Source organism: Melopsittacus undulatus, chromosome 6, assembly GCF_012275295.1.
Source record: "Melopsittacus undulatus isolate bMelUnd1 chromosome 6, bMelUnd1.mat.Z, whole genome shotgun sequence".
NCBI lineage: Eukaryota > Metazoa > Chordata > Aves > Psittaciformes > Psittaculidae > Melopsittacus > Melopsittacus undulatus.
This window is the reverse complement of record NC_047532.1, coordinates 62,238,147-62,259,882: the sequence shown is the minus strand read 5'-3', so window position 1 is coordinate 62,259,882 and position 21,736 is coordinate 62,238,147. Positions and strand designations below refer to the sequence as shown.

The 21,736-nt window shown below is 36.4% G+C and overlaps 1 protein-coding gene across 1 annotated transcript in view; it reads right to left on the bottom strand.

Moving 5' to 3' along the window:
* Nucleotides 1-21,736, bottom strand: part of DENND1B (DENN domain containing 1B) — a 154,421-nt gene that overhangs the window by 69,964 nt on the left and 62,721 nt on the right. The window contains exons 5-8 of the mRNA XM_031054765.2: nucleotides 14,573-14,692; nucleotides 6,856-6,925; nucleotides 4,893-4,973; nucleotides 841-894 (exon numbers count right to left, since the gene is read on the bottom strand). Of these exons, the coding sequence (XP_030910625.1) occupies nucleotides 841-894; nucleotides 4,893-4,973; nucleotides 6,856-6,925; nucleotides 14,573-14,692 (325 nt within the window). The remainder of the gene's footprint in view (nucleotides 1-840; nucleotides 895-4,892; nucleotides 4,974-6,855; nucleotides 6,926-14,572; nucleotides 14,693-21,736) is intronic.

The following is a 21,736-nucleotide window of genomic DNA, read 5'->3' as shown; positions in this document are numbered from 1 at the left end:
GCACTGCTGCTGCACCAACACAGAGGCTGCGAGCACACTTCCATCACACCTCCTGCACTACCACCACATCTACAAAGAATGAGTTCTGCAGTACTGAGTGATTTTGTACTAGGGTGAAACCCCAAAAGAGCTCAACTTTCATAAGGAAGTTATGTGAAAGTGTAAAAATGCACATGTAAACATCCATACATCCATATTCAATTCCAGACTTAAATACAAGAGTGGAAAGCAGAAAGTTTCGAAGCTCTTTATTAGTTGTTATCCAGATAAACAAATCATAGAGAATGTGATCTGAGATTTCACATTTGCAACCTACCCCCAGCACCATCAAGGATGCAGCATCTACAGAATGCATGTCTTGATAAAAAATATAATGATAACCACCACCAGCATTCCTGGTGCACGGTTACCATCCAAATGTAAGTAGGTATGATATGTTTTCAGAAAGCCTAAAACGATGCCTTCTTGCACAAATAACTGCATATCTTGACAGCTGAATTCACAGCTTAGAAATGCAGCGCTTAAAGGGCAGATATTCAAATAACATGAGGTGCAGAAGTAGAATATATTTTACATAAATAATCTCAATAAATGCAAACAAGCCAAGTAAGAAGAAAGGCTGGCTACAGCAGTGGGCAAAAATGCCGTGTTAATGCTTTAAAACAGGTTAATGATGAATGCAACAGTAACTACAAGCTAAAGGTTGTAATAATAGACATCAATCACACTCTAAAAACAGTCTTGGAAAAAAAAAATCTCTTCTAAAAATAACAAAAGCCAAGTTCAGCCTTACCCACAGAATTAGGCTGATACTTCTAAATAAATACATTGCATACTTACGCTTTCAGGGATTGTTGGCAATCCAGTTATATCAGGAGTAATGAAATACGAGTGCTAAACAATGAGGAAAAAGAATTAATAATGTATGAACACAAAAGCAAAAAATTCATTTTTAAAAAACCCACCCTTTAGGATTGCCACCCCCATCTTTGTTTAAGCAAACAGCCATTTTTCCAACAGCGTTCTTACCACTACTAGACAAAGAATTAAGCAGATCACAACACAAAATGACAAGCTCTGGTTCAGCACAGCACACAATCCAAGAGAATAAAACACTGGCTGCAGTTTTGAAATAACACTGAAATTAACGCAGGTTTAAATGTTGTCACAAGCTTGACAGCAGCACTGATTAACTTAAGGATTGATTTAAATATTGGAACAAAACTAAACAAAAATGTGAAAGGACAAAATGTGAATTTAGAATGGAAAACAAAAAATCATTCACATTAAAAAATTAATTAGCATAGAAATATTATTACTTCATATACATTCCCTTTTCTTTCCAAAAATCTTTGATTCAAAAATATGCTAACAGAAATACAAGGTCTGACAGCTTGAGATTCTGCAGTCATTTATGAAATACATTAGCAATTTTATGCATCTTAGTTTGAGGCCATCTAGTATGTAAATATAAAATTAATTAAACTAAAAACAGATGTAATTTAAATTATTCTCATTAATCCAGTGTGTTTAGTAGCTACCACACATGGAATTAGCTCAGTTATTTTAAGGAATTTTTGCATATTAGTCTAAATCTTCAAGGTCCAAAAACCTTAAGTGCGTACTAAGCAAATGGGATTATTGACTTTTTAGCTTTTATTTGTTTTGAATGGAATTTTGACATTTTTCATAGACTTTCTTTGGGTTTATAGTGTATTTTAAAACTATAATTAACAACACAAAGACACAGTTCATTTTCAAGTCAAACTTGCAAAAGATATACCAAAACATTAAGGAAGTCTATAAGATATTAAATGTGTCTTGTGTTTGAGAAAAAAAATATATATCAATACTATTAACTCTGTTTAGGAGACTTATTAAACCAGCTTGATACATTTAATAGAAAATGTTCCCCACAAATTAGGTCATTTGGCCTTAGTTAAAAATTTTAGGGGGGGAAAAAAAGGCTTAAAAAAGGCATCCCATAAACATCACAGCACTCGCACAATAAATATCCCAGCTTATTGTTTTGCAACAACAGAGAAGAAAAGCTAAGGTTTTTTTGCTCTAGTCAAGAATAGGAAAATATTCAGAATAATGGAATGCCTATGTTCTTCAGAAGTATACTGAGAACAGAAAATTATTTCCTATATGTAATAAGGTCACAGAATATTTATCAAAAGATTTCTGAATAATGAAGTTAATAACTTAGAGAAGCAATTATTTATAATTAACAAAGTAATAATATTTCACTCATTAAAACAGAAAAGGAAGTCAGAACTATGAGACCGATTACTTCAGTCATTAAAAGTCATAAAGCAGCAAAAATAATGTGGTATGAAGCCCTTGTACATCTTTGTGAACTCCCTTAGGAAGCTGTACAACCTTGGAAGAGATACTAAATTAATAGTTGCTGTCCTGTATAAAGTTTTCTCTAAAAGAACACTAGAAAATGCAAGCTTTGTTCATCAGTTTAAGAGTTTGATTTTGGTTGTGCTCTTTGCAAAAGAATTATGACAGACAGGCAGTTCTTTAAGTTAGATTGATTTAAACAGGTTAGGTACGTTGATATTAGACCGCTCTTTTAGGCTAAAGACAGCAGCAGAATTTCCTGAAGGACAGATATAAATGAGCCTGAAATCAAAAGAGAGATACTATAGCAAGCAATTATTTCTTTAATTACAACAGGCTTTAGATAGTCACTGCCTTTTAAACTCACCAATACAAGACAAGGATGTTTTTTCAAATCTTGCTCACTTGCAAAAATCATCTCTTGGTTCTTATGCAAGATGAGAGAAAGATTGAACAATTGACTTTGTAGTTTTCCAACAAAAAGACCAAAGCTGACTCTAATGCTTTCAATATTCCAAGTTTAAAATATTGGCTGAAATATGTTTTATTCTTTGTATTCTTCCCCTATTTGAATTAGCTTTTCCAACATAGAAAAATGTGGAGAGGGAGGGAAGTGAGATAATAACTTTTATTATAGCCATAGAGGTACAATCACCTTTATTATACCTCTATGGTTAAAATAAAAGTGACACAAATTATATCTAAGCTCAGGTTGCATAGAATGAATGCTCACCCCTCAAATTTCAGCTGCAAATATTTGTTACAGGGACTGATAGGTCAGAGAAGAACTTAGTCCCTAACTGGACTAATGGATTTCGCTGTCCTCCTGCCCAAGGATTACTGGGAAACACCATGTATCCAGATACTGGGCACAATTTATGCATGATTATATACATGCAGTCCTCAGTACCACTGTAGCCTGCCATCTGAACTTTGCTTCAACACCTATGAGCCCTGCAGCTACATGAGTAAATGTGAGGAGGGATCTTAATTTTGCATCAGGAACTTTGAATTAGACTCATCTTAGCACAATTAAAAGCCACATCATGATGATACTTTTAGAATTATTTTTCAGGCTCTAACTTCTTTTTAAGTCTATTACTACTGATGGTTCCAGTCTAGCTTATTTACAATAAACAAAGAGCAGCGAAGAAACACCAATATAAAAGACTAGGCACACAAAGTTAGAGCTGAAAGTGACATAAACATTTCCCCGCAGCACTGAGCATTACAAAAGTAGATGCCTGTAGATCCTGATCTGTAGCATTTTGATTCAGGCTTATCTATACCTTCCTGCTCTGTCCCACCTGAACTCACAGTATTTGCTTGACTGTACTTGCAGCCAAGCATTTGTCAATTTTATATTATAGCCTAATGGAAAAAAAATCATAACAAGGAATGTGAAATATGACAAATAAAATAAAATAAGGTAGCAGTATGTCAAGCAGCAAGGTAACTATTGGAACAAAAGTAGTAGACTCTCCATTTCTGTATGTCTTCATATTAGGACCATATGATTAGAATTCTAGAGTCTGCACTTACTTTACTTGAAGTATTGGGCTCAATTCTAAAACAAATGAGTTAAAAGTAATAGGAAATGACACAAATGAGGTCAAGATAAATAATCTAAAGATCTTTCAGTATGTGCATAAGGGAAGACTTTATAAAGTCACTTCTTTCTTTGCCCTGCAAACTGTAATAGTTCAATCAAGAAACAATTATTTGCACACAGATATTTATGAGTGCAGTAACTGTACAGATGCTTTGAACATGAACAATAACTTAGAAATAGCAAAGGCTCTGTGTTGGCGTTACATTTCATGCAGGCACTACAAATGTATTTAAAGATGCACCCATATGCTATTTCTGTTAAGAACTTAAGGAACTGTATCAGGAACAGGCCCACTTTTTGATGTTTCTGCAGCAACACCACTTCACCAAGCTATCAATGTCCAGTCACACACCATGAAAAGTCAAAGCACAAAAGCAAAGTAAGCACAGACACATGCTTTCACCTAGATGTGCTGAAAGTTTCGAGTAATGCAGAACAATTCTCCTACTGTCTTTCCTACAGCATTTTTGCATGATCAAGCAATACTAGGAAGAAGGGGAAGGACGATGGGAAAGAAGCTTACACAGAATTTTTTCCAGTCCTGCAAGTCTACCTACTCAGACTTGAGAAGCAACAAAACAGAGTTAGTGTCTCCCAGTTCACAGCAGGAGAAACCAAAAGTATCTACATGAAATAGCTGGAAGCACAAAAAAGTTGTTTTAGCACTGCTAGATGCCACTGCAGCTTACTTTATCATTCATAGAGCAAACTCCCAATTTCTGCTTCTTTATGACTACGACTTTAAGGGAACAGCATCAGACAGAAACAAACTCTACTCTGAACAGACAAAAAGTTGGCCAAGCCACTTAATGATGGGAAGTAACACAAGTTTACTCTTCACAAAGGTAGTTCATGGGGTTTTTTGTTTGTTTCAACCATAACGTACTATTTTATAGTCTAGAATAGGAGTTAAACAGAGAATACTTACCACACTTAAACTGACTAAAGCATTTGCCTTTGGCAGAGGATGGCTATACAATGATTTCAACAAATCATTCGAGTCATTTTCCTATAGGGAATGTATTTAAAGGTAGTTACTTATTGTTTTTTTTTTAAAAAAACAAGACCACATTAAACAATTGACAAAGATATGTATGTTTAATGAGAAAGACAATTGTAATTTACAGAGAAGTATTTAAATATTAAGTATAAAATTCAAGACAATTTTCTTTCTCAGAAAATGATTGTACCTGCAAGTCAATCCTTTACATATTTCCCCGTATACTAATTAAATGAATCACATCATTTGCAGCTGAAAATAGTGGTAACACATCTAGCTGATTTGTACACCTTGGACATCATCTTCCTAAAGCTGTTATCCATGGCATTTATCTGTTCAAAGTTTTACTAAATATGCAGCTACACAGACATTGTACCCTTCAAAAATTATTTATCAGAGCACATGAAACAGTTAATAATGTTTACTAAAAAGTACATGCAGCTACCAGATTTAACTAGCATCCCCCACCTTAGTTTAGGATTTTCATTCAGTTTGGGGTTTTTGTTCATGGAGGTTCAATTCTTTTTGTTGTCAGAGTAAAAACAAAAATACCAGTGTCCAGCTAGGACCAGTGTTTAAACATGCTGTCTGAGTTTGCAGGAAGCTTCCACTTCTCCCTATAAGAATGATAACACTACTGGATCTCCTACTAGTAAACAAGACTTTGGGTCTGGCTGTTGCTCATACACGCAGTATCTGGGCCAGAAGGGAGCAATGTCCTCCTCACAGCCTCCTCACAGATATGGCACTAGGCAATGCAACAAAACACTAAAAATTTCTGACCCATCAAACCAGTTTTCTCAGCATATAGGACAACAAACTTACAAGCCAGTAGTTTAATTCAGTTGCATTAACAGTTGCAATGCCAGAACCAGTGGTCAAGAAGCAGAGAAGACAATCCCTACCCCTTCTGTCAAATACAACCTTAATACAATTTTTACTGTTACAGTGAAAGTGGAACCAAAACCAAAGTCTCTTTATACCATTTATAACATTTGAATGTATTCTACACTTTAAACACAGTTAACCCCAAACTTTCCTACTGCATTTTCTTTTTAAACAAAATACCATCATTTTCTATAGTCCATTTACTGTAATGTACAATAATTGCTTAATCTACAGTTCATATATTCCTGAAATGTCAACTTCTCTAGTCTGTAGCATATGGCTGACTATTGATGTGTTTTTTTTTTTAACTACAGCCTAGTACACTAATACAGTTAAAGTGTAAAGGTATAGCTTTAATGTTCTCAGTAAAGGCAGATACCAGTATTTCCTTCCCTGTGTACCCCTGGAATGCATCTAATTGCTCATGAATATGCAAACAAAACTATCACGATTCTTCACCAAATGCTGCAAGTAATTTTGTCTTGCTAGTTGATGACTGCTAGAGATGACAGAATTACGAGAGGTAGTTGTTGGTTAAGATGAAGGGTGAAACAGTACGTCATATTGTAACTGATAATCAAACAGTTCCAAGGATCTACAGTTTACAATCAGTATGTCATACAGATCTCCAGTGATGCGACACTTTGCTCACACTGACACTTTGTACAGGTATATTCTCAACAGGTTTTTCCAATTAATGTGGGATTCAAGGGACAGTCCAAGGATCTACAGTTTACAATCAGTATGTCATACAGATCTCCAGTGATGCGACACTTTGCTCACACTGACACTTTGCACAGGTATATTCTCAACAGGTTTTTCCAATTAATGTGGGATTCAAGGGACAGTAGCAGCTGTATGTTCTGAAATTCAAAGAATCTATATGGAGAATGTAAAAACTTTTAACTTTTAAATAGCTTAGAATCACTTCATAGCACTTCAAATGGTGACTATTATTTCCAGATAATTACTTTACAGAAAGAAACACAGTATCTAAAAATACCTGTTCTTTAGCCAAGTAATCTGCCAGGGTATTTAGGAGCTTGTAGTATACCTCAAACCATGGCAGGTAACTAAAACAGGAGGGAAAAAAGCAGTTTAGTACAATATCAATGTATTTTTCCCAATGCATATAAAATACTACTACAATTAATTGACTTGCACATTTTTATAATATTTCTACACATAAATAAAACATATACAGCTTTTCCCTACAATTTTAATAACACGTAACTACTAGATAGCAGCAAAGTTATCTTTCTTTATGCTGGACACTTGCTTGAAGTTCCATTAGGCATAGATTAGCTCATAATACTTTCAATTCTCATTATTTTAAAGGTACAAAAAATAAATAATTTTAAACATTACAAAATCACATTCCCATTATTTTTTTACAGTGTTCAGGAATGCTACTGGCAATTTTGAAATTCTATATCCCGTTGTACGTGCCATAACTACTGCTTCCCTGGAAAATGAAAACCAATTTTACCTGGGAAGACCAGGCACCCCATATTTGACAAGTAGTGCAATGCTATGCAATACTATAGATGTCATAAGATATGTAAGAATATTGGTCTCTCTATAAGGTCATTTCCACAGACAGAATGAAAATAAGAGCATTCAACCAATATTGTAAACACAGCACGCATCAAGACATGAATACTTAGTAAGCTTTCAACACAAGCCTGCAGCCCATACATGTGCAACACTCTCAATGAGTTAAAAAGAATCCAAGACAAATGAGACAGAACTGAAGAGCATGAGAAAAGAAATTCAAGCACAGTGGCATCAGTTCCATTTTTTGTCATCTATTTACAGAAGGTACCTATAAAAGTGATATTATCAGTGATGACATGCTACAGAACTTTCTACAATCTTTGTTTAAGCCTAACATGCATGTAGTAAGTCAGGTAGGGTAAATAGTGCCAGTATAAATTACTCCTTATCTACAAGTTATACACCTTCTCATATCTTTTAGAATTTCATCACAAAGAACGCCACTGAAATGGTAATAGTATGGTTAATATTAGTTGTTTGAGTGGGGGCTGGGAAGGAGAAAAAGCCTAAAATGTTCTTACCACATTTCATATCCAGAGTAACAATACTACACACTTTCTTACTCAGTGCAGTGTAAATCCAGGGACACGCTTCCCATACACCTCTTAAGAGCTTTCGTGTGTGCTGTGTGACCTTAAAATTTCAGATTTCTTTATTTCAGGAAACATGCTATCTACAACTGAAATAGCAGTATGCAGAACCTAAGCACTTCCACTGACAGGCAAAGGAAACCTGTTAGGGGAAACCCTGGCTGGTAGAGAAACCAAGCCTACTTTTGAGCAGTGAGTCCTGTGAAGAGTTTTCTTTGTAACACTTCTGTTCTCAATACACAGCTAGAAAGGCTTTAAGAGATCACAGATTTGTTCAGCTAAGAAAGAGAACAGCAGAAATCTGAATATGGTCATAGTTTCACATTCTCTAGCAATCTTACTATGCTATCCTTATAAATTCTTAACTGCTGGTCCTTAAAAAAAAAAAAAACCCACCAGAGAACCATCATTCATTTACTCTTGCAAAGCCAAAGAGCCACAGAGGCAATGGTTTCTTTTAGAGTCACTGCATTAATGTCTTTCTCACACTCTACCATATACTGTGCTGGCTATTCATCAAAATCACATCAACCTCTTAATGCTCACAGACACTTTTAAAGCTTGGTATTGTTGACAGTAGTTAAGGTGTGACATTATTGCATTTACTTTTCCATACATTCTTAGATAACCATAAAATTTACTTCACTGCACCTGTGAAAGGCCACTCACTGCTTACAGACATGAATCCTGCACACCCTTGTAAGAGATCCATCATAACAGCACCTAAAATATCTGACCTTTGAGTTTTCTTCCACTTAGGACTCCTATCACCTTCTAAAATAATGTTAACCTGGTTATAAATGTTGAAATGCCGCAGAGATGGGCAAACAAAACTGTTCACCACAGCATGCAGACTACCTGCAAATGCCAGAGCTACTGAACACTTACCAGCCCAGAACTACAGCAGGGAGTGGAAGAGTGTTCTACCGATTTTATCCAAGTCAAGGGACCAGACAGGTATATATTACAATATTATAACACTGGACATACAAACAGGTTAGATTATGTACAAGCTTTCTACCCTTTTTCTATCACCTCTGCCTAGTAGTGTATGACACCCCAGCATATTTTGCTGTAGAATATTCTAAAATCTTATTAATGAAGTTTTTTCCTAATGTCCAATCCAAACCTCCCCTGGTGCAGCATAAGGCCATTTCCTCTTCTATCATTTGGCACTCGGGAGAAGAGAGCAACACTCACCTCATTACAACCTCCTTTCAGGTACTTTTAAGAGAGGGATAAGGTTTCCCCTGAACCTCCTTTTCTCGAGGCTAAACACTACCAGTTTTCTCAACCACTCCTCATAAGACTTGTCCTCTAGACCCTTCAACAGCTTTGTTGTACTTCTCTGGACTCACTCTACCACCTCCATGTCTTTCTTGTAGTGAGAGGCCCAAAACTGAACACAGAATTCGAAGTGTGGTCTCACCAGTGCAAAGTCCAAGAGGAAAGTCATTCTAGTCCTGCTGGCCACATTACTTCTGATAACAGCCAGGATGCTGTTGGCCTTTCTCAGCATACTACCAGCTCATACTCAGCCAGCTGCTGACCAGCACCCCCAGGTCCTTTTCCGTCAGGCACCTTTCCAGCCACTCTTCCCCAGGCCTATAGTATTCCATGGAGTTGCTGTGACCAAAGCGTAGGACACAGCACTGAGCCTTGCTGTCTTACATGGCACTTGTTTAACTAAAAACTAAAAGAATCTTGCAAATTTATTTAAACTTTGCATAGCACATTTTATGTGGTATATGTACCAAGAAGTTATCCACTACACATATCTGTTAGGCTGGGTCACAGTCTTTTTCCAAGTCAGTACAGAAATGTGCTGTCTGCAAAAAATACTCTTGGAACAGCTGAATTTAACAGTTGAGACCTGTAATATATTACTCATAACTCGAAACTGTCACCCTAATACATACCTTAACAGCAGATAAAATCAAAATTAAAGTCCATTACTAGAGAGACTTTACCATCATCCTTGTATCCATAGTTATTTATGAGCAGTGCATTTTGTAATTAATTAGCTGTCTTACAAAAATGTCAAAAGGTTGTCAATGAAGCCCGTTCACAGTAGATAAAACAGGAAACACAAGGCTTTAATTTTCAATTTTAATGTCTTTAGAAGCCTAAACTTCAAATAAAAATAATTTAGGTTCTTAAACTATGAAACCATTATTGGTTTCTTGTTTGTGTTTTTTTTTAATTGCACACATTGTTTTTGCATTCCTTATGTGACAGTAAATAACTGTTTGAGAAACATACAAGACAAACATACAACCTCCAACAACATAAAGCAATTTCTCTAAAGTTGCCACAAAACATTTCTCCCATAATAAAGAGAAACACCAAAAGATATACAATATTGTTTTAATAGATATGTATTTCTGGGTTAAGAATACAGTGGACATTATTTAAAAGTACAGCCACTGCCTGTCACAAAAGCAAGAGCCCAAGATATTTCATGGTTAATTGAAAACGTACTTAGCATTTTCTTTTAATCCAAATGAGCCACAAGGCAGGAGCTCAGACTTTTATTCAAAGTCATATGTAACCCTTGTTGCCATAAATAGACTTCCACCTCACTGGTGCTTCTACTATAGCTCTGATAAAACTTTTACATTCATAAGTCAAAGGTTAAATAAAGGAGAGGAAATGTTTTCTGTCAAATAGTCAGGTAACCACTAACAGTCCTGAACTACCAGCAGGAACCTAACTTCTAGTAATCAAATAAAACTAAGGAAACTGCCTTTCCGTAGCTAAATGTCTAATGTCTAGGGGCTACTTTTCTGTCTGGAAAATTGACACAAAATGTGTAAAATTGAAACATTCTGCTTCTAAGGGATTTGCCTAAAGGAAGAGAGAGAAACCTTCAAGCATGGTCTGAACCGAAGAACTACAAAGGCTTACACATAAACCTGTCTTCCTTATTAGAGCATTTCATTTGGAAACATAGGTGACAATTTTACAGGCATAAAATTAATGAAATCTAAGACTGAGCATTTTAATGATGCATATTGTTCCTCTGGATACATAAGGTCAATTTCAGAGTCCTTCAACAGTGTCAAGTTTTTTAACAACATAAATTTCAGTTAAATTATTTGCACTTTGTACTAAAAAAAATGTTCAGGTAATTAAAAACCTATTTCATGTAAGCCCAGAAAGTATTATTCCTACTGAAACAGCAGAGATATTTAGAAGTAATACCCAGAAGAATTAAATCTATTGTTCAAAAGCAAACACTGAAGTTTCTACTGTGCCACTTCAAATCTCACTGGCAAAATTATAACTTAAAATATAAAAAGTAAAACCAGAAGAAAAGATCCAATACAGTGTATGAACACAACAAAGGTCTATTACAACATTCCTATTGTGGTACCCCTCATTCTTATGGGCCTGCATTAGCTCAGCAGTTTGTGGAGAGGGAGGAGGTGACACAGCAGGTTTCACACCAAGAGCTTCCCAAAGCAGCCATGCAATTTAAAGAAAAAAGAACAAAACAAAACTTGTAAAGGAATCACACAAAACTTCTGAGGAACAATCCAAGATTTATTATCTCATCTTATTATGTTTTGCTCTTACTGGCACTTTGAATTCGGCAGCTGCAGTCAAGCTCTGCATGATCATTCTAGACTGTACTGTATCACAATTAAGTTCTTCAGACAAAAATTGCCTGAGATAGCTACCTTGGGAGATTTTTATATCACTGTATAAACATACAGAGAACAAAACATGATCTGGCAGAAAATTCTGTTTACAGAATTCATACACATGTGTATAGAAAAAGTGTGAAAAACCTAACATAAAACTTACAAAAGACTTTTATATGTACATTTTCTGTTTGAAACTATCCAGTTCAAAGCAGGATCGTGTGGCTGCAAATTCAAAGATGATTAATTAGTGTTGCAGATGAAGAATGAATTATAGACGGAAGTCCCATAAACCACAAGACTAATCTTACAAGCATCTTTAGCTTGGTGTAAAATATGAGGACAAGCAGCCTTTTCTTCAAGTTTTGGTTAAGAATCCCATTCAGCAGCTCAAATCTTATCTCTTTAGCAGCCTTGGCACATAGGATAACACATACCCTGGTACTATCCAGAAAAGATTCACAAAAGTTGTGTCCTGTTCCCCACTCAACAACCTATACAAATTTCTACAGTATTTCCTTTTCACCTTGGCCTGTTCCTGTTCTTCTTTTCAGAGATTCTTACTTATATTTTAGTTATTTATGACAATTTCAATTAGTTAATTTTCTGTAATTCATTTTAACAAAGACTATTGTCTTTATTAAAGGCTCAGTCAGCAATCTTCATATATTCCTCCTGTTTGCAGCAATATACACATATGTCCATATTTAGATGTGTCATTCAGTATGGCATTTATGTATGCCTGCATTTGTGTGTTTACATAAAAGTCTGTAACTACTGCATAATATATCTGTGACAAACAAGTAGTTTGAATTGCTCATACATGACAATCATTCTGTGTATATACATACTGTGATACAAATTTATGCTATTTTCATATATGAGAGAAAGTGAGTATGAACATCCATACACACTATATATAAAGATAACATTCATTTGTTGAGCTTTCTTTGATTTTGGTTAATTTTAAAAAGGAGAGCTAGATAAAATGCCAAAAGAAATCTGCTAATGAGTCTTCTTTCACTTGGTCACTTCTAATGAAGCTTGGATTCAGTGCAGAAACCAGACTGGATACTAGAATATATCAGATGGAAATACACAATAAGCACACAAATGGGAGAGAAACAGCCTACCAAGTTAGAAGCACAATGCTATGAAGCTAGTGCTCACATTCAGCTATGCATTGTAAATTTGACATTGTCACAATAAAAGAAATAAAGGCAATGCTTTGATTACAGTTCAGCAAAAATTATAGCTCGCCACTTTTCATTTTCCTAGTTATTTCTACCAAGTAACAGATCACTGCCTAATCTTTAGCTTATGTATGTCTGTGGGGAAATGCTAAAAGAAATACCTAAGTTTACACCAGCTGAGAATTTGTGTCCTTTGCTTTGCAGCACTACATGCAGTATTTAAATGTGCATACTTGACCGTGAGTAACCAATTAAACATTTGTTATTATAGCATTAGAAGCCAGCCAGCCAATGTTAGGCATACAAGTAAAAAATATTGCTTCTGGCTTGGTGGGGGAGTAAAAGGTTAACTCAGAGAAGAGAGCTAAAAGCATATACATGCATTCTTTTCTCTGGGCCTTAACAAGATATATCGACAGAAGGTATCACAAAGGGGTTAAGTATTATAACACTGCAAAATCCTAAGAATTAATCTTTCTGAAGTATTAAGGAATTATTTTCAAGATCACAGAAAGTCAATTTCCAGATTAAAATATTTTCCTTCTGCTATTTTTACTATATTTTTTGCTATATTTATAGCAAATGCTTACATTTACATTATTTGCCCAAAAACATCCACTGTACTGGTCCTCAACATTAGTTTGGAATCTGTTTAAAAGTTCACAAACATCTTTATGTGATATTTCCAATAATTCTGAGCACTACTCTACAAGTTTCTATATTGTTTGGGTTACTTTCCCTCTCTGTGTGTTCTTTTCCTGATTTCAAAACATCAGCTTTTTTACAAATTGATGTTGGGTTTGTCTCCCTAACTCATGTGATCTATCCTAATGACACCTTACATGACCGCCTGACTTCCATGGTGTCCAAATATCTGATAATCTGCTTTTCTTCAAAAACTTTCTATATTACTTTCTAAATTTCTCAAAGTTGCCCCTCTGCTAGCAAAGTGTTTGACTCTTTGGCAGCACACAGCTCTTCTTTCACTTTGTGTTTGGGGATTCTCACTATAAAGGCAATTAGACTGCAGCCATCTTGTTCTCATGTGCTTCTGAGCTGGATGTTCCCCTCTCCTGCAGGAGCATTACAGGTTACTATGTTCTTAACTGAAGTTGAAAATTTGCCTTTAAATTAATTCAATTAAAAGATGTTTATCTCAGCTAAACAACTGTTTTTTTTAATTACCAAAACTAGTGTCTTATGGGAGAGGAAAGAAAATACAGATGGAGAAACAAGTTACTTGTTTACCTGCAGTCAATTTCTCCATCATCAGTATCTCTTCTGCAACGAAGTGGCATGCTCTTAAACTGAGAGTTATCTAATATAAGAAATGCTAGAGCCAGATATAGTCTGGCCAAAGAACACTGAAGAGACACCTAAAAATCATATTTCCAAGGACAGGAATACAGAGTAGTGCACTCTATTTTTAAATTGACTGAATACTTTACAAAGATCTCATTAGAAGGTAAAAATATCCACATAATACTCCAAGCCTCTAGAGCTGCAGTGTATTGTTCTCTGCTTTTACGCAGAGATTTCACATTATTAAACAGAATATTTAGCCTCACACAAGAATTACCATCACATGGTCCTTGGGACCACTTTTCATGTGAAATCAATGGTAACACTCTTATAGAAAAATTATACCCTGATAGAGAAGTGAAACACATTAGCAGAGAATTCTCTTTTTTTTTTTTTTTGTACTTGACATAATTTTTCTTATACTGACTTACCTTAGAATACAGAGGCAGACCTTGCCTCCTGACGTCAAACGACAAAATCCAAACCGCTGTTTACTTTCAATGTCGGTGAGCACAAAGGTAAAATGCTGTCCTACTTGGTTTTGGGACACCCTGAAAAATTAGATAGAGAGCATCACACAAAACATGAGCATTTAAGTAATCGGTTTCAAGCATTTTCATACTCCAGCCTCTCTATCCTTTTTTCCCTTTTCCCCATCCAGGCTGCCCCTTGCATCCGACTCCTTCCCCTTGGCACAAAAGAAACCAGATCCTTACTTTCGCCATGCTTCTGGCTGCTGCTCCAGCCCCATGCTCCAGCTGACACGCCCCACAGCATTTGGCCCCTAGTCCAAATAGATGGGGCATTTCAGAAGATCTTTTCATAAGTAAGGCCTAAGCAGAGGCGGTACAAGCCTGCCACTGCTTGTTGGCTTTGTGCACACCTCAACAGTCGAAATTGGTAATCAAAACAAAGGTTTACAGTTCTACAAATGATGTCACAATACAGGCCTGGCTTAAGACAGACATCAGAAAACCTGGTTGCTTTTGTTTATGGGCTGTTTTTTTTTCCCCTACAGAATAGCTTCATTGCTTAAAATGGCAGCCTTCCCCACACACTTTTTTTGGACTACATGTTGCCCAAAAAAAAACAAGTTCATTTTTTAGTGCAAACTTGTTTCTATTTCACATCTTTCTTTGCATTTTCCTCTTTATTCCTGAGAGTAGATTGCCACTGGAACCTGAAGTATGGTTTCAGTATCCCAGTGCACACTGAGCTGGGGGCTTACACAGTAATTCCACAGTAGCTGGTCAGGCTCAGTCAGTAGAACTCGTAATGCATCATGAAGAGACCCCAGCTGCCTCCTGCTGCTACCCCTCTCTGCTCTGCTGCATCCCACGATCATGCTTGGGGCTTTCTGCAGCCAAAACTGGCTTTTTCTTACACCACAAAACACCTGGCATGGTTAAGGCTGGGGTCTTCACCAAAGAGAGCACTGATAATTCACAAAAAGCAGTTGTTAATAGATGTCCATCTCTGCTGAAAAGCAACTCCTTAGCCCAAAAAACACATCAGTAAGGATATCTTGCTTTCATTTATTTGCTTCCTTCCTTCCCAAAACATGAAGATGACATGGAAAAATAACTGGTACTGCAATTCAAGCATACATAAACACGTCACTACACAAGACCACTTTAAAAAAATATATTTAAATTCTGATATTCTCTATCAGAAATAGCCCAGCTCAATTCTGAGGTCAACACAATGCAATTCCAATGCCATCTCACCACCTCCAACTCAACATTCTCCCTTGTTTCTTCAAAAGAGACAATTCCATGTTTCAACAGTCAGCATAAAAGTGTCCCATCTTGAAAACTGCTTCCCACACAGTTTAGAAGGGGATGCAAGCAGCATGTACCAGATTTTAGAAATGAGAAAAACTCCAACACTACAACTGAATCTCCACAAAGAACCCAAAAGCTTGCATTTGGTCCCATTTGTTTCAAAGGAACACCTAACAAGCCAGCAACCATCCATCCAAACCACAGATCAGATTTAAAATAGTGAGTTAATTCTGGGTTTCTAATTTGAAAATGCCACTTAAGGTCTTGGGGCAGCAAGGACGCCTGGCTTTTTAATCCCCTTCAGCAGAATTTAAACTGACTATATGTAAGCCTTACAGAAACAAATTAGGACTGGGGATTTCTCTGTATCAACAGATAACCACGATGGATAAACCACACACATAAAATATACAAGAAGTGCTAGCACTACAGTTTTAACACATACTGCATGTACCACCATCATGTGTACAAACACTGACTATGTTACTTGAGGTTAATGCCTCTCTTTGTTTCATTGTAGCACATTCAGGTTGTTCAGAAGTCTCACTTTCAGAGGCAGGTAGTGACTCCTGGCACTGCTACTGAACTCTACTGCTGCTACTGCCTCTCAGGTCTTCTTAATGTGAGAATCAACACAGGTAAAACACAACTACTGTGTACCAGAATTCCCTACGTTACCTAGACTTGCTGTCAGAGCACAGGATTAACTTGCTGAGCTTCATAAACTGTCTGCAAAATGCTGGTCTAATCATCTGTTTGGAGAGAGCACCATCTACTCACTTGTGCAGGGAAAGCGTGCAAAAGCCATTCCCAGCTGTCACTGACCTTCTCACTCATTCCTCTGCCTCACTTTTGACTTACTTTCAATTCTTGCCCTGCATGCTTTTAATCTTAATTTAACAATAATAAATCACTAATAGCAAAGAATGTGTGTAAATACTTATTAACGCTGCAGACTACAATGGTCTCTTTCAAGGTTATTACACTTCACTATAGGAATAAAAGTAGTTTTAAAATATTTTTAGGTACATACATACACAATGCAGTAAAGGCTCTTTGGCACCCATGCAGTAGTTAAAGAGTCATTTTAAAGAGTTTTGTTTATACTACAGTCATCACTCAGGCCTCTTTTTAAGTCTGCCTTGAAAGAGCTGATTAAGGCAGGAATTAAATCGCTTCAAATTAAAACCAGCATATCTAATAATTAAATTTATACCTTGTTCTCAGTAAGAATTGCTCTTTTTTCAAATTAGTCTATTTAGGACAGAAATGATGTTTGAAATTTTTAAATTTTTTTTCAAATTTTAGGAATTTTTAAAGGGTTTTGGATTTCAGGAAGATTTTTCAGAGAGTTCTTTTTTTTTTAGTGAGTTTCCAAAAAATGAAACATTTTACCCATGGGAATACAGATTTTGATCACTTATTTTTTAAAATAAAACAAAGTTACTGACATTGTACATACATGTACTTGACTACTGTAACTAAAGTACATAGTCCTGAGTCAAGCTCTGGGGGCTCCCACCTAAACCTGAAAGTTTCCGATGGATTTAATCTCCCAATCTGATGCTGAAAAGCAAACCCCACCAATCATTCATCCTAATTCTCCTCTGATCAGAGAACAGGCTAGAAACAGTTTCAACCAGGAATTTGAAAAACATATGTTAAGGTACTGGTACAGGCTGCTGGAAAGACTGGGATACAGTAACCCTATGTTGGGCCATCTACTTCAAATCCAAATATAAGCTTCCAGGGCCAGGTTGAACAGGGCTTTGAGCAACCTGGGCTAGTGGAAGGTGTCCCTGCCCTGTGGCAGAGGGGTTAAAGGTTAGATGACCTTCAAGGTCCCTTCAAATTCAAACAATTCTGTGATTTTATGACTATTTTCTCCACTTCCAAGCCCACTCCATGATCCATGACTCCACTACTCAGGCTCCCTGTGTGGAGGGCTCATCTGCTCTGAGCTATCTAACTTGAGCTCCACTTCTCAGAAACTCCAAATCCTTACACATCAGAAAAAACAGGAATGGCAAGAAAACCACAGAAGATATGAAAATGCACAAAGCTACCACCAAGTAAGAAAATTCCCACACATAAAAAGCATAGTTAGCTTATAATTGGGGTTCTGTTTTCAACACAATGGAAGCATTAAAGGAAATCACAAGTAGTAGAGTCTCACTGAGTGCTTTTAAGTCACAACAGAAGCCTCCTCTGTCCACAGGCCTTGGCCATTGTACCTGGCCAAGGATGTATCAGAGCACACTGTGGCTCCCTCTGTGTGCTCAGGTTTCCTCTCAAACAGGTCTGATTTTGCATGCACATAGAAAACAAAAAACCCACATTCAAAACCAACAGTCACAATCTTCCACTGCACACAGTGAACACTGCAACCTGTCCTTACAAAGACTTCTCTTACACATACTTTTTACATTATGCACTAACATACTATAATACAATGAGACAAAGGATGGAAAAAACTCAGTTGTGTAACACTGCTGTGGCATTTTCGAGTTTGCAACACATTTTGCAAACTGACTGGAATGATCGAAGTATATTGAATCTACAAATCCACTGATATCCACAGCCACTAATTTGCACTTGCCTTCATCATAGCTGCTTCTAAACACAGACCTTCACCAGAAACAATCAACAAAACAGTATCAGCTAGGAACAGGAGTGAAAGTGATGTCATTCCTGCCATCATCACTCACTGACCATAACAGATTATGAGTTAAATAATACGCACAGTTAAATTGAGCAATATTCTACTGCTAATGCGTAATCTGCAGAAGCAGCACCACTTCTTACACTCCAGAATATAACACTTTCCTGTGATGGAGTGAGAGCCATAGAGGAAATTAATGAGGTACGTATCATTGTCTCCATGCTGATCCTAAAGGCAGTTTCCAAAGTCTTAGCTCAAATGGCACATGTGCTACACATGCTGCCAAAGAAATGCATCCTTAAAGGGAAAAGACAGAGGAAGGGAAGTATTTATGGCAGAGACATATGAGATTCAAAACACAGATCAAATTGAGCAGTGATATAGTGCAACCTTGGACTGAAATTGAAATGCGTCCAGAAGGAACAAGAGGAGAAAATGCATTCTCACTAGTCATCACCCAGCTAAAGAATTGACAGATGCAGACATGAGGTGTGGGCTCTCTACAAACTTACAACCCACTTTTGGGTCAAGAGTAAAAAAACTGAAGACCTCTGGACAAAGAAAAAGTGAAGAAAACCATGCAGAATTTACATGAAGGATTCAAAGAAAAAGAGAGGACAAAGCGCTTCTTCTGAGGTAGTAATATTAATTTAGCAAACATTAAAAGGAAATTAAAATCTCTAGGTTCTCAAATGTTAACTCCAATTCCATAAGAAAAGTAACAGAGAGATTAATTCTGTGGCAAAGAAAGGGAACTTATTCGTAAATATCTACAAGCAAACTGTTAAAATGTTATTTGATTTTGCCTTTATTAGGCCTAAACTAATTTATTCACAAAAAAACTTATAGGCTCTTGAAGCAAAGGCTCAAGAACTTCTATGGTGCAACTAATTCTTTAGCCCCTTCAAAATAAAAAGCCATAACCAGAAGTAATGAAATTATGTGCTTGTTTTTCATAAATATATACATATATACATATATGAAAAGATAAAAGTTTAAGTCATGGTCAAAACATTACACTATTGTACCTTCTCTGGCTTGACTTTCAGTTAAAATCTAATGGGAGTTACTTCTAGATTTTTAATCACCTTTCACAGAACCCAATTTTGATCATTTTAACAAGTAGTGTACAGTTAATTACAACATTTGCATAAGAGACAAAGTAAGCATGGCTGGTGAGATTATGTAAGCAGCACCAAATACTGAGAACTAAATCTGGATCTCTGTCTACAATCACTGTAGTATAGTGAATAAAACAAAATCAAATACATGCTCGCATTTCCTTCACTAATTAATACAGGTAATTTGGAAGAAAACAGGTGATAATGATCTACCACTCTGCTTTAACCATGCTTTAACTTTCCTATCTCCATAATTTGAAGAATATAGATTTCCTACTTCACTGAGTTTTATTTAGCTAGTTAACAGAAAAGACACTCCATTCCCTACAGCTCTTCCTATACTAGGAACCCAGAAGCAATCTAAGAAACAGAGTCACATTTTTTATTCTAGGTATCTTAGCTGCATCAGTGGAAGTTACCACTTTTGCACTGTAATTTCTAACTCTTATCAGGATCGGATACTGCTTGAAGCAGTTTCTATTATGTACAGTTCACGTAAAAACAGGTTGAGAAACTATGCTCTCTAGAGTACAATATGCTCAACCAATGAAATAGATAGTTTGTGTTTCACTTCAATCAAAGCTTTCTTGATTCATTGAAACTGCTTGTAACGTACTTGGAGGTATCAGGTGTATGGTCTATCATGATCAAGGTCCATCATCAGACAAGGGAAAAGCACATTTATGGGTATACAAAAACTAAAATGTCTGTCACATCTTAATCATACTTTGAAAAAAAACAAACAAAAAAGCAGTATAAAAGGAGCTTTAGCGGTGTTCTTCTCAATCTTTTCCATTATCAATCCAAATTTCTAAACAAAACAAAAAACTGTTAACACAGAAGACAACTGCTTTTTCTCCTTATAAAGTGGCAATGTATCTCTACAATATAGAACATGCTTGAACTGAGTAATAACTAGCAAACACACCACACACCCAGTAAGTCATTCACACAAATAGTGTGCTAGTAAACAGTTGTCTCCTTTCTTGAATGAACTTCCAGCATACCTGGCCCACAACAGCTCTGCTCCTCCTCCTTGTCTGCACTTTTAGACTCTCATGATCCCACATTGCCTTTGGTTCTCCCACAAATCCCCTAGAACCCAGTTCCCAGTTACACAAGAAGCTGTGAGTGCCCTGACTGATTTTAAAGATGCCACAGTAGTTACTGCCTGAGCGGTTAGCTGGCCAGACCAAATACAACAGATTTTGTTGCCCTCATCAGTATATCTCAGCTTCCAAGGACCTCACCTCCTTCCGTCTGACTGCCAATTTTTATGAAATATGTAGAAATTTTGCACCTTTGGGAGCACTGCTTTACAGTTAAGTTTGAGGCCGAGTCAAAAGCATGTCTGGGGAGAGGGGTATGGGATAACAAATGGGACAACAAATAACAAACATCCCATAACTTTTTCTTTACTTTTTCTTTCTTTTTAATTTTTCCCTTTCAGATATCCAGCTAAAACACAAACCTAGCTATGCTATAAATTCACATATTCCCACAGTTTATTGATTAAGCTTATCCATCTCATACAAGCAACTGTCTTCTGAATGGTTCAACAAAAATAAGTACTGCAAGATGAGTTATTTAAAAGTATTTGCTGCCACTGGTTATCTTCTTGCCACTGGATGGCAGTAACATAGCCTCACCTTTTTCTGTAACCCTCAAATTTTATTTCCATTATTCATCTTCATCCAATTTTAAACAAAATTCAGTATATATCTTAAGCACATTAAAGACTTTAATGCTTTAAAGCTAACACTGACAACCATATTAAGATGGGTCATTAAAACAGCTTATAGGACAGTGAACTTAAACCAGTTCAAAATCCAAATTACTTAATTAAATCCAACTATAAAAGACCAAGCGGACCTACTTTAGTTCAGGGAAGTTGTGTTTATGAAGATATATTCTGACAGTGTTTTTCTGCTAAGCGTCTCTTCTTTCCTCTATACAGACACTATCCTTTACTCCACTTACAGCAGCTTCTTGCATCCAACAGATCCTTTTCATCTTTTGAGTATCCAC